The sequence below is a fragment of the Salvelinus alpinus genome, chromosome 18, assembly GCF_045679555.1.
Source record: "Salvelinus alpinus chromosome 18, SLU_Salpinus.1, whole genome shotgun sequence".
Classification (NCBI taxonomy): Eukaryota; Metazoa; Chordata; class Actinopteri; order Salmoniformes; family Salmonidae; genus Salvelinus; species Salvelinus alpinus.
Genome location: NC_092103.1, coordinates 40,300,854 through 40,314,777, shown reverse-complemented (window position 1 = coordinate 40,314,777; position 13,924 = coordinate 40,300,854). Strand labels below are relative to the sequence as shown.

General features: G+C 40.0%; 1 protein-coding gene and 1 pseudogene across 3 annotated transcripts; one reads left to right on the top strand and one right to left on the bottom strand.

Moving 5' to 3' along the window:
• Positions 1-565: 565 nt before the first annotated feature.
• c18h5orf63 (chromosome 18 C5orf63 homolog) lies at positions 566-5,800 on the bottom strand. 3 transcript variants are annotated; one of them, XM_071351882.1, is made up of 5 exons: positions 5,745-5,776; positions 4,964-5,016; positions 3,295-3,409; positions 3,095-3,151; positions 566-905 (listed from the first exon to the last, which is right to left on the bottom strand). In XM_071351882.1, the coding sequence occupies exons 3-5, from the start codon at positions 3,400-3,402 to the stop codon at positions 735-737; spliced, it is 336 nt and encodes a 111-aa protein (XP_071207983.1). In that variant the 5' UTR covers positions 3,403-3,409; positions 4,964-5,016; positions 5,745-5,776; the 3' UTR covers positions 566-734. The 3 variants fall into 3 exon arrangements, with proteins under 3 accessions (XP_071207983.1, XP_071207982.1, XP_071207984.1); XM_071351881.1 differs by lacking the exon at positions 4,964-5,016 and having other exon boundaries at positions 5,745-5,800; XM_071351883.1 differs by lacking the exon at positions 5,745-5,776 and having other exon boundaries at positions 4,951-5,022.
• Positions 5,801-9,600: 3,800 nt separating this feature from the next.
• On the top strand, positions 9,601-13,083 carry LOC139544581 (polymeric immunoglobulin receptor-like; annotated as a pseudogene).
• Positions 13,084-13,924: the final 841 nt, after the last annotated feature.

The window sequence follows — 13,924 nt, the reverse complement described above, 5'->3', positions numbered from 1 at the left end:
AACTTCTGACCCACTGGGAATGTGATGAAAGAAATAAAAGCTGAAATAAATCATTCTCTCAACTATTATTCTGACATTTCACATTTCACACACACTCGTAAAATAAAGTGGTGATCCTAACTGACCTAAGACAGGGAATTTTTACTCTGATTAAATGTCAGGAATTGTGAAAAACTGAGTTTAAATGTATTTGGCTAAGGTGTATGTAAACTTCCGACTTCAACTGTGCATAGTATTTTTTATTTAACCTTTATTTAACTAGGCAAGTCAGTTAAGACCAAATTCTTATTTAAAATGACGGCCTGCCCCGGCCAAACCCGGACGACGCTGGGCCACTCGGGAGCCAGTAGGCCTAACTGTATATTTAAAGATGGAATGCTTAGTTGCTATCTTCATTTTTGGACCTATAAAATAATGATACATACATTTTTGAAGAATATAACTTCTAAATGCCTCATGAGCTTTGTTCAACTGTCACACTCCATGAGAACCCAAAATACAAGCTTGTTTTACTCCAATAATTGTAAACAATGTAAATGCAAACCAACACTGAATAGGCCCAAAAAATGGTTAAAACTATAATTTTAATATCATGCATGGTCTGACCTTGCATCCATAGCTCTGTCCATGAATTTGAGCGTGGTTATAGTGCCCATCCCTCAGCTCTTTACCAAAACACAGGTGGGGTGACCTGGATTCTAGCTTTAAGTAGGCTATACTATTGCAAAGTCATTTTATTGTTGTTCTTCATCCACTTCAGCCAACCGTTTCTCCAGGAGTGAAGTGCTAACTCTGTGCATCATTAGAAACTGTCCATTCAGATGGAAGACTGGGATGTCGTATTTGTATCTGTCCCACCAAACTTTGTTCTCCGGCAGTGTGATATCTACCTGCAGAAAAATATACTGTAAAATAACAGAAATAAGAGAAGACATTCATTAGTAAATTGACCTTTTCATAATACACTGACTATACCAAACATTAGAAACACCTTCCGAATATGGAGTTGCACCCCCCCCCCCCCTTTTGCCCTCAGAACAGCCTCAATTCATCGAGGCATGGACTCTCCAAGGTGTCCAGCATTCCACAGAGATGCTGGCACATGGTAACTACTATGCTTCCCACAGTTGCGTCAAGTTGGCTGGATGTCCTTTGGGTGGTGGACCATTCTCGATATACACAGGAAACTGTTGAGCGTAAAAGCCCAGCAGTGGTGCCGTTCTTGACACAAACCAGTGCACATGGTACCTACTACCATACTCCGTTCAAAGGAACTTCAATCTTTTGTCTTGCCCATTCACACTCTGAATGGCACACATACACAATCCATGTCTCAACTGTCTCAAGGCTTACAAATCCTTCTTTAACCTGTCTACTGCCTTTCATCTACACTAAATTAAGTGGATTTAACAAGTGACATCAATAAGGGATCATAGTTTTCACCTGGAATCACCTGGTCAGTCTGTCATGGAAAGAGCAGGTGTTCTTAATGTTTTGTACACTCAGTGCATTCGGAAAGTATTCAGACCACTTTACTTTTTACACATTTTGTTACGTTACAGCCTTACTCTAAAATGGATTAAATTGATTTCTTTCCTCTTCAAATCTACACACAATACCCCATAATGACAAAGCAAAAACAGGTATTTTGAAATGTTTGCAAATGTAGAAACCCCCCCCGAAAATATCACATTTAAATAGGTATTCAGACCCTTTTCTCAGTACTTTGTTGAAGCACCTTTGGCAGCAATTACATCATCGAGTCTTCTTTGGTCTGACGCTACAAGCTTGGCACACTTGTATTTGGGGAGTTTCTCCAATTCTTCTCTGCAGATCCTCTCAAGCTCTGTCAGGTTGGATGGGGAGCGTCACTGCACAGCTATTTTCAGGTCTCTCCAGAGAGGTTCGATCGGGTTCAAGTTTGGGCTCTGGCTGGGCCACTCAAGGACATTGAGACTTGTCCCAAAGCCACTCCTGCATTGTCTTGGCTGTGTGCTTAGGGTCGTTGTCCTGTTAGAAGGTGAACCTTCACCGCAGTCTAAGGTCCTGAGCGCTCTGGAGCAGGTTTTCATCAAGGATCTCTCTGTACTTTGATCCGTTTATCTTTCCCTCGATCCTGACTAGTGTTCCAGTCCTTGCCGCTGAAAAACATCCCTCACTGTAGGGATGGTGCCAGGTTTCCTCCAGACATGCCGCTTGGCATTCAGGCCAAAGAGTTCAATCTTGGTTTCATCAGACCAGAGAATCTTGTTTCTTATGGTCTGAGAGTCCTTTAGATGACCTTTGGCAAACTCCAAGCAGGCTGTCATGTGCCTTTTACTGCGGAGTGGCTTCCGTCTGGCCACTCTGCCATAAAGGTCTGATTGGTGGAGTGCTGCAGAGAGGTTCTCACATCTCCACAGAGGAACTCTTGAGCTCTGTCAAAGTGACCATTGGGTTCTTGGTCACCTCCCTGACCAAGGCCCTTCTCCCCCGATTGATTGGTTTGGCAGGGCGGCCAGCTCTAGGAAGAGTCTTGGTGGTTCCAAACTTCTTCTATGTAAGAATGATGTAGGCCACTGTGTTCTTGGGGACCTTCAATGCTGCAGAAATGTTTTGGTACCCTTCTCCAGATCTGTGCCTCGGCACAATCCTGTCTCGGAGCTCTAAGGACAATTCCTTTGACCTCATGGCTTGTTATTTGCGTTGACATGCACTGTCAACTGTGGGACCTTATATAGACAGGTGTATGCCTTTCCAAAACATGTTCAATCAATTTAATTTACCACAGGTGGACTCCAACCAAGTTGTAGAAACATCTCAAGGATGATCAATGGAAACAGGATGCACCTGAACTCAATTTTGAGTCTCATAGCAAAGGGTCTGAATACTTATGTAAATGTACTTTGTCATTATGGGGTATTGTGTGTAGATTGATGAGGGAGAAAAAATGATTTAATAAATTTTTGAATAAGCCTGTAACGTAACAAAATGTGGAAAAAGTCAAGGGGTCTGAATACTTTCCGAATGCACTGTATGTGCCATTTAGCAGACACTTTTATCCAACTGTTCAGCAAACATATAAGGTGCATTTTTCTGAGAAACATAACCTCACCCTGTGTTTGTATGGTTCAAGGACTTCTTTAGCTTCATCACACAATGGGCATGGATCCTGGAAAATGGTTAAATACGTATATCAATAGTGCTAACTAATGCATTCTGTGTCAACCCTGAGAGGGACCACTAATATGAACATTATTAATTAAAAATATGAATATTATCTGATAATTTACATTACTCAACAATTCACATTACCTTGGTAAAAAGTGTTAAAGTAGGTAAGTACTTTTGGGAGAAGAGTCTTCTAAGCAGATGAGCAGAACTCTTTGTCCTGTGGAGAGTCCTCGGCAAGAACAAATGCATTGTCTGTCTGCAAAGTAGACAATTACTGCATCAGACATGTAGGCTTGGCACTACTTTATATTCTCTCTGTTACCTGGAGTTGCATGACAAATGGTCCAGGCACACAAGTACAATGCCCACTACAGTAAATGGTGACCCCGACGTGATATATCATTAGGAAATTGTGGATTATTTTGATAACTTTGGAAGTATGGTAAATGGCGACTGGATACTTAGGAGTATTCTTGATTACTCTGAATGTCCGGTTCAGGTCGTATCCTTCATGTTTGCATCCGTGGGAAGTTTAGATTTATTCCATTAGATTCCCTGATATATAATGAATACACATCCTATGCAATTAAGGTGCCAGCTACAGACCTTCTTAAGTTGAGGGAATCTCGTATTCTTGAGTTAGCTCAAATGCGGATCAAGAAAAATAATAATGGTCTTAACATTAAATCGACAAGTGATGAAATACTTGATTACTGGCAAACAATTGGCATCCATAAAAAGGAGGTAAAGAAAAAACTAATTCTAGAAGTTTATGCGTACAAAAAAACATTATGTATAGTCTACACATGTAGTCATAGTCTAATCATTCGTGAAATATGGTATTTTCATAAATTTCCTAATTTACGCACAGGTGTGTATGGACAGTGATTTCAAAACTTATGAACATGTGTTGTGAGGTGGACATGTAAATAATATATAAAGTACCAGCCAAAAGTTTGGACACACCTACTCATTCAAGGGTTTTTCTTTATTTGGACTATTTTCTACATTGTAGAATAATAGTGAAGACATCAAAATGATGAAATAACACATATGGAATCATGTAGTAACCCCCAAAAATGTTAAACAAATCAAAATATATTTTAGATTCTTCAAAGTAGCCACCCTTTCTTTGCCTTGATGACAGCTTGAAGTACTTGAACTAACAGACACAATTTCTGAGGCTGGTAACTCTAATGAACTTATCCTCTGCAGCAGTAGTAACTCTGGGTCTTCTTTTCCTGTGGCGGTCCTCATGAGAGCCAGGTTCATCATAGCGCTTGATTGTTTTTGCGACTGCCCTTGAAGAAACTTTTAAAGTTCTTGACATTTTCCGTATTGATATATTTTGATTTGTTTAACACTTTTTTGGTTACTACATGATTCCATATGTGTTATTTCATAGTTTTGATGTCTTCTCTATTATTCTACAATGTAGAAAATAGTAAAAACAAAGAAAAACCCTGGAATGAGTAGGTGTGTCCAAACCTTTGACTGGTACTTTTTTTTTTAAAGCTTACATAATATATGTCCACAAGTGCAGCACTAATGCAAAATCTTTATGTCCGTTTTTTAGCAGTATGCGGTTTGGTTGTGTCTCCTGTAGGCCTCTCAGCCAAACAGAATATTTAGGCTACTAATGAAAGTCTTAGGCTGCTAATGAAAGGTCTCTTTGACCGGAACGTTACATGTTTATTAATGTTCTCTCTGCACTGTGTGCTGGAGCACCCATTCTAGTTCTCACTTTTCCCAACCTGTGACTTCAGGTGTGTATTTTTAAAATATTTTTCTACTCACTTATTCTACTCACTTATTTCTGAGTGAAAGTGTGTTGTCTGTCCAGAGCTGAAGGTTGGTGAGCTGCTTCTTAACCAGATGGAAGAAAATGAGCTATGGACCAGCATTGAATGCCTTGTAATGCTTGTTAATGCTTTGGAACTTAAGCTTGATGCCTTGTATGTAATCCATTCATTTTCCAAAGTAATTAAATACACTTGTATTTAGGATTCCATTCTCAGACATTTCTTGATTGCCTATTAGTGTAACTCAAATATATTGTTCTTCCATATTGCTAAATCATCTTTATGGAGTCAGATAAACATTTTAATTGGCTAATTGATTAGTCGTATTACTAGTCACATGTGAGGTATTTATACTATCATATATACTGTATATACATGTCAAAAATATTACGGCTACAGACATTCAGATATTCTTGTATTTGAAAAACATTTCGAATGCTATAATAACCTCTCTTTGCATTGTGAAGAGTGACCAGAGTATTAAGACAGACATATTTCATCTCAAATTTCTCCACATATAAATCTGAAGCACTGGGTAAATCTGTCAGAAATCAACACATTTTTAAAAACTGTAGCGCCGATTGCGTAGTTTGTCGCTCTCCTGTTTGGCTGCAATATTTATTTTTAGCGTAAACCTGTGACTTGAGGTAGTAAAGACACCTACTGCTGTATCTATGTTTATGTTTCTCTATGAAATGTTTTTATCCAGTATAAAAATCTATGCACGTCAAAAGCCTGGCAGTATTTTAGTTATTTATGTAAAAGAGTAGAGTTTAGGAAATATCTCACCTTTGAGAGGACGAGCAGGCGGGACAAAACAGGAAAAAGGAACGCAAATGTAGGTGATACCTATTGGTTGACTGTCATTTTACTTCCTGTTCAAGAGAGTGCCACTATTGGACAATTTTCTGTCCATCAAATAAAGTTAAACCTACACGCGGCAGTATTGTGGAAACGTGTTCAGTCAGCGGTTCCAAAGTTTCCATTCATAAAATGACAAATGACAGTCAGAAGATGAGTGCCCCCATTTGTTAAACATTAGCAAGTGTTTAGCCTTTTGTTTTTTGTTTATAACAAACCTTAATTTGCAGTGCATTTCTTTTCCAATCAATATTGATAATGGACATAATTTGCAAGTGGGTATTACTTGTAGTATATAGTATTAAGAAATAATACTATTTTACAGTGATGACCTATATCCTAGATATTCATACTGTATGTAAACCCCCTCAAAACAATCCTGGTATTGAAAATATGTCAGCTGAAGACTCACTGTCTGCACTGAAATATATAATAATAATAAAGACCTTTTGAATGTTGACAACTAAGCGAGGTCAAGCCCCATCATTTGACACACTCACACAAGCACACAAACACACAAACACACACACACGCACACATACACACTTTCACTTATTACACATGTACTACATTTAGTAAACAAATGTCAAAGAGCCAGTAGCCTAATAACACCTCATAATGTAAGTTATTATGTAACCAGACCAGTCTTTATGCAGTTATTTTGGGATTGGATGATCAAGGTGTGCCGCACTGAATCCAACCTCAGCGTAAGTACAACAATCTGAAACAAATACCTAATGATTTGGTGCGGCTAATCCACTAGTATCGAAAACCTGACTCTAGGCAACAGTGACCAGTCAGGTTGGGTTTTCGAGACTACTAATCCACAGCATGGGGTTTGTTTGGCTGCTGAGAGCGTGCAGCCACTGCCAGTGTCATGGACAAGACCGCATGGCTCTCAAACTGTGTGAGCGAGTGATTTAGCTCTCCAAAGCCTGCTGTTTTAAAAGGAGTAGAGTAATATAACACAATGTATATTGATTTGATGAAACATTTTAAGCCTTTCCACCTTCATCATCACCTGTATCCATAATGTTACTAGGACAACGGACTAGGACAGTTGTCATTTGATTGTGCCTTTACAGACCACACATGTAGCCATAGACTATTCATTCGTGCAATATGGAATAATTCTCATCAATGACTAATATACGCCCAGGTGTGCATGGACAGTCATTTAAAAAGTTATGAACATGTGTTGTGAGGAGTGAGGAGGACATCTTTTTTTCCTTAAAGTTGACATAATATATGTCCACAAGTGCAACACTTATGTCCGTCTTTTAGCAGTATGCGGTTTGGTTGTGTCTCCTGTAGGCCTCTCAGCCAAACAGAATATTTAGGCTACTAATGAAAGTCTTAGGCTGCTAATGAAAGGTCTCTTTGACCGGAACGTTACATGTTTATTAATGTTCTCTCTGCACTGTGTGCTGGAGCACCCATTCTAGTTCTCACTTTTCCAAAACCTGACACTTCAGGTGTGCACGTTTTTATTTTCACTCTCTTTTTTCTGACTGAAAGTGTGTTGTCTATCCAGAGCGGAAGGTTTGAGAGCAGCTTCTTAACCAGATGGAAGAATAAGATGAGCTATGGTCCAGCAGAGAGAAAATGCCGCAACACAGGATGTGGAAAAGTCAGTGCTGTCCATTCTGTAAGGCTCTGTGCTAAACTCTACTACCATCTATAGGATTTTAATAGCAACAGCACGTGAAACTCAATATCATGAATGCAAGATTATAAATGTGACACATTTTCAATTTATGTTTCGTGGCAGGCTTTACATCCGAAGAAGGACTCACTGCTTTGCACAAGGACATGAGGTAGCCTAACGGTTCAGGGTTCAGGGTTCACACAAGTCCCTCTATATTCCACACTGTAGGTGGAAGACCTACACACATTCTTGGATGCCGTCTGACACTGGGCAAGCAACCTATACCGTGAGGATGCCTTCAAGGACCTAGTCACACAATTTGAGGAGATGGGCGACAACTCTGTCCTCTCTGCTCTCTCTTGTAGATCATAATTAGGCAAATATAATATAGGAGCCTACTTGTTATGGGAGAACACTGGAAAAACGTTGAAATAAAATTCTCTTAAGTATAGTGTCACAATTTATATTTCTCACATTCTCACAAATGCACATTGATTGTAATGTTGATTTCAGTGTATGTGGTTGAAGATGTTGGTAATGGAGAGAACTGTTCTTTGTCTTGTCCTCTCTGTCCATGTCACGTGCCATCAGAACTGCTTGAGGCCAATACAGCAGAATGTCATGTTGCCTCGTGAGCCACCCGTATTGGTTGACAGTGAAGACACGTCATGTAAGTTACTACTTCAGTGAAACAGACAGACACAGCGAGAGAACCGAGAGAGAATGGTCCAAATACACTACTTTGGACCATGCTACTATTGAATGTCTTGGCAAAGGTCTCTTTGACTGTACTAATGTGCTGGAGTACTACAAAATGAATCATCCTGGGTCGTGTTCAGTAGGACACACCGTAGACAAACTGTAAACAAACAAAAAATATTTCTTAATTAGACAAGCCCCCCAAAATATAATTTGATGCATAGTGAACATGACCCTCCTTAAACAGTATCCAGAAACAGCTTATCTCACTGAATGTGGCCACAATTCACTATAGATGTGGTCTGCGCATCAACACTGTTACATTATGGGAAATGTAGTCAAATCTTAGCCGAAAGAAGAGGAGGAGCCTATTAATTAGTATGCAAGTTCCTCCCTCTTGCTGTTCTAACTTTGCTAAAAGATGGCTATTTTCTCAGTATACTGTGTTGCTTAGGGAGTCCATCATTCTTCCAGGCACGTCAACAGAATGTCAAGCAGAGGACAGATAACTGTTTTCCTGCAGACAAAACATATTTCAGGATGAAACGACGTTGGTGGAAGAATCCGTGATCATCGCTTTGCTTCACGCAACAAATGACTGTGGAGATGAATGGGAGCTACTATGAACCAGCTCCTTAGGAGAAACTACAAGAAGGGAAAGGATTTGTCCCATAATTTGGCACTATTATGATCATTGGTTCTGCTTGTTTTATAAATACACTGTTTGGAACCATTGACACTAAAATACAGGCCAAATAAAGACCACCTGCTCCACAGAAATTCATACTATATTGTGTGAGCCTTATTGACAGTAGGCCTAAAGAATACATTGTTTCTGAGATTTGGCAAATGGCAGCGGCGAATGACATCATAAATGCACTTATTGAAAAACAACATTGTTCTGCACTGTTTGATTCAGTTGACCACAAACTGTTGCTAGCCAGACTCAGTAACATTGGTCTCAATGGGTTCTCCATCTTTAGTAACACTATACGGGATTTTATTTGATATAAGATATACAAATGTGCTAATTAAATAAAGTAATTAATTGTAGTGCCTTAGAGCCTTATGTTACAACTAGTTCATAGAATGTAATAGTTTCTATCTGCCACTGAAGGGGCATGTACACTCAAACAGAAGCAGGAAGAGAGTTAAAGACAGTTATAGATATTAGGAAGTTCAGTCATTCGATCTAGGGCCTTGGTCCTTGACACACACATTGTGCATTGGTACCATATAACATACAGAGACACATACCCAGAAATGGCTTCTCTCCCTCTCCCTCCTCCTCCTCATCTTCAGACTCTCAGGTAAGGGTAACATGTTTCTATGAAGTGCTGAAGTTGAGGTCAGGGACTGGGACTGGACACATGCTGAAACTCTGAAGACAGGAGCAGTAGCTTGTCTTATCAATAACACTTCCTGTATTATGTGTGTTATAGTTATATTAGATTTTTCTGCGGTGAGAATTTGCTTGAATTCCAATCTAATGTGTTTTCTGATGTGTCTACAGTTGCTTATCGTGTGTCTGCGAAGACAGGAAGCTCCACCACCATCCCATGTCACTATGTTCAGAAATACAAAACCCATGTGAAATACTTGTGTAAAGTACATTATTTGGTAAGATGCTCCCCTGATGTACATACTAAGAGCATAAATAAGGCCTCAATCTCTCATGACATCAACCAGCAAACCTTCACTGTGACCATGACTGATCTGGAGCCAGAGGACTCTGGACGTTACTGGTGTGCTGTGGAGATCAATGGTGGACCAGATGTCTGGACAGAACAGTTCCAACTATCTGTCACTGCAGGTAAGATCCCTGCAACTCTTCCATATGATTACATGACTGGTGTTCTGGTTTCATTTACTGATGTCACTATTATTGTTCAAGTTGACATGAGGAATGTTGGTATATGTCTACTTTCTATTCTCTATACATTATACCATCATTATGATATTTGTTACAAAAAAACACTTCATCACTCAAGACCTTCTTTTTATTTTACTAGGCAAGTCATTTAGGAACAAATTCTTATTTTCAATGACAGCCTAGGAACAGTGGGTTAACTGCCTAGTTCAGGGGCAGAACTAGGCAGCTTGGGGATTCAATATTGCAACCTTGCGGTTACTAATCCAACGCTCTAACCACTAGGCTGCCCTGCCGCTTTGGTGTCTGTACCTCTGTGTTCAGGTACTCCAGAACTCTATGTGGACCAACAGGAGGTGACTGGAGTTGAAGGAGGGAGTGTCATTGTAAAATGTTACTGTAGCTACACTGGAAATAGGAAGTCGTGGTGCAGGATTGGTGGCAGTGTCTCCTGTGTGGAGAGGAATTCAGGGGCTCTTGATGGAACATCAGTGACCCTACAGCAGACCACTGATGCCCCCAGAAGAAACGGTGACTATGAGTGGTCTGAAGATGGAGAACACTGGCTGGTACAGGTGTAGAGTGGGAGACCTTATGATGCCTGTTCACATCACTGTCAGAAAACAAACTACCACACAAAGTACCACCACTATGACCAGTGAGTAGAGAGCAATAAGATACTGTATAATTAAGTGTTAACCTGGTTTTATCCAGTCTTGCTGGCTGATCATCTAAAACAAATTGGATTGTAACATGGTTCAAAGCTTTTGGGAATACTAAGTCAAAATTCCCATGTTGGTGTAAATGAAATAAGCTGGACAAAAAGGTCATTGCTTAGCCACGATGTCTTGTACCAGTTCAGTCTACCCTGTGTCTATCTGGTACACCAGTCATAATGACATTGTTGTTTTTACCTCACAGCAACTAAAGCTCCAACCACTGAACAATCCTCTTTCTCTCCAACTGCTGAGCCTGTTCAGACTGACAACACAGTCCAAGGACCTGAGCCTGTTGAGACTGACAACACAGTCCAAGGACCTGAGCCTGTTCAGACTGACAACACAGTCCAAGGACCTGAGGGGGGAAAGGAGAAGGACACCATGAGAAAATTATCACTCATTCAGCTGTATTTCACACTTACTCTTTCAAATGGATGACAATATAAATACGATGAAAGGCAATATTTTCTGTTTTTCACACTCGAGTTTAGGCCACAAAAACACCCTCCTTAAATGTTTTCACACAGAGTATAGGCCAAGACACTGTTGTCATAGAGACATTTACCACTTCCTCATATATCTGTGGTTTGTAGAAGTAGCAGCATTCTATTATTGTATGGCAAAGTTTCACACATAAAAGGTGTGAAGAGCTGAAGAATATTTCCATTTAGTCATAGCAGCACAAAAACAATAATTAAAAAATCTTAATATCTTAGAATTAGAAGGATTTTGTGATTGGAGGAACGTTAGCAGGTAGCCTACAGGAGCACCTTTTTGAAGTGATTGTTTGACAATCAGAGGAAAACATCATGACTGGTTGTATTTCTGCCACATTAAAAGGTATTATTATTATTGTATAAATCCTTAGCCCTTCTCTGAAGGCGTAGAAGGCCCTCATTGTTCCCCACTGTTTTTGAGTTAGTAATAATTTGTAGAGTAGCTTTATGTGTCCTCAACATGCATTGTTTCACCATTCAGAATGTCTAAAGAATCCATATGTTCTTCTGGAATATGAACACAGAAATACTGGACATTTTTAACTCTTTTTATGATGGCGATTTGACAAAATGGTTTTGAATTGGACTTGCATTTTTCCTGTCTCACTGTTGCTTTGTCTCGGACCCCTTGTCAAGCTCCAGGTCTCTGTCTTGACTCGGCCTAGAATACCTTGTCCCGCTCCAGGTCTCGGTCTTGACTCTGTCTTGACTTGTGCCAGTCTTTTCTTTAGATGGTCTCGAACACAACACTGCTGGTATCACTATTAATGTTCAAGTTGACATGAGGAATGTTGGTATATGTCTACTTTCTGTTCTCTATACATCATATCATCATTATTATATTTGTGGTCAGTTGTTACAAAAAAACACTTGATCACTCAGAACCTTCTTTGGTGTCTGTACCTCTGTGTTCAGGTACTCCAGAACTCTGTGGACCAACAGGAGGTGACTGGAGTTGAAGGAGGGAGTGCTGTTTTAAATTATTATTATTGTGAAATTGGACATATGGAGTGGTCCAGGATTGGTGGCAGTGTCTCCTGTGTGGAGAGGGATTCTGGGACTATAGATGGAACATCAGTGACATTACAACAGACCACTGATGTCACCAGAAGAAATGTCTTAACGTTGACTATGAGTGGTCTGAAGATGAAGATCAATGTTTTTCACATGAGAGTTTAGGGCACAAAAACACCCTCCTTAAACCTTTTCACACCGACTATAGGCCAACACACTTCCTGTTATAAAGACATTTATCATCATGGAGACAGACACATTTACCACTTCCTCATACCTCTGTGGTTGTAGAAGTAGCAGCATTCTATTCTTAGATTGTCATTTTCCACACATAAAAGGTATGAAGAGCTGAAAAAGTATTTCAATTTTGTGATATTTTATGGACTGTATTTTACAATAAACAGTCTTTAACCATCAGTTCCATAGATCTACAAGTCCTACTGATTCCTCTGGGCATGTTGGTGGTGGGGATAGCTGGTGGTCTAGTCACATGGAAGATGCCTACACTACCACCTTAAATGATCCACACTCATTAAATACCTTGAGTGGTCAAAATCATCACTGCCGCCGCAAACTGTTAAATATACACTGCCTTTAGAAATAGGAAGTACATTAACATCAATGAATTAAGTCCACTACCAACTTCCCTTTTCAATTCCCCTTAAAAAAACATTGTCATTGTATTGCATCAATTTACAGAGGAACATGTTGTATATATTTTATTATTCTACAGATGGTAGAGAACATTATTCTACATGCCAAAAATTGGTAATGCAGTGCTCTTCCTCCTGTGCACCATCATTGCTGTGGTGAAGGTCAGGGCAAACTCACTCTGGTGAAATTAAAGATGATTACAGTAAAAACCAGACAGGTGTCTCTGGTGAGACCAAGGGACAGATTTATTTCTTGCACCTGCTTTTTCAGTGATAAGACACACAAAATAAGAAACTGTTTTATAGTATATTTTACCTATGTAAACTCAGCAAAAAAAGAAACGTCCCTTTTTCAGTACCCGGTCTTTCAAAGATAAATCGTAAAAATCCAAATAACTTCACAGATCGTCATTGTAAAGGGGTTTAACACTGTTTCCCATGCTTGTTCATTGACCCATAAACAATTAATGAACATGCACCTGTGGAACGGTCGTTAAGACACTAACAGTTTACAGACGGTAGGCAATTATGGTCACAGTTATGAAAGCTTAGGACACTAAAGAGGCCTTTTTACTGATTCTGAAAAACACCAAAAGAAAGATGCCCAGGGTCCCTGCTCATCTGTGTGAACGTGCCTTAGGCATGCTGCAAGGAGGCATGAGGACTGCAGATGTGGCCAGGGCAATAAATTGCAATGTCCAAACTGTGAGACGCCTAAGACAGAGCTACAGGGAGACAGGACGGACAGCTGATCGTCCTCGCAGTGGCAGATCACTTGTAACAACACCTGCACAGGATCGGTACATCCGAAGATCACACCTGCGGGACAGGTACAGGATGGCAACAACAACTGCCCAAGTTACACCAGGAACGCACAATCCCTCCATCAGTGCTCAGACTGTCCGCAATTGGCTGAAAGAGGCTGGACTGAGGGCTTGTAGGCCTGTTGTAAGGCAGGTCCTCACCAGACATCACCGGCAACAACGTTGCCTATGGGCACAAACCCAC

Bases quoted from the DNA above. Each gene is read 5' to 3' on its own strand.
- c18h5orf63 (XM_071351881.1), bottom strand. From the start codon at position 3,402: ATGCATTTGTTCTTGCCGAGGACTCTCCACAGGACAAAGAGTTCTGCT. The intron at 3,152-3,294 runs GTAATGTGAATT...ACCATTTTCCAG, and splicing joins CTTTAACACTTTTTACCAAG to GATCCATGCCCATTGTGTGA. The intron at 906-3,094 runs GTGAGGTTATGT...GTTATTTTACAG, and splicing joins TTGAACCATACAAACACAGG to TATATTTTTCTGCAGGTAGA.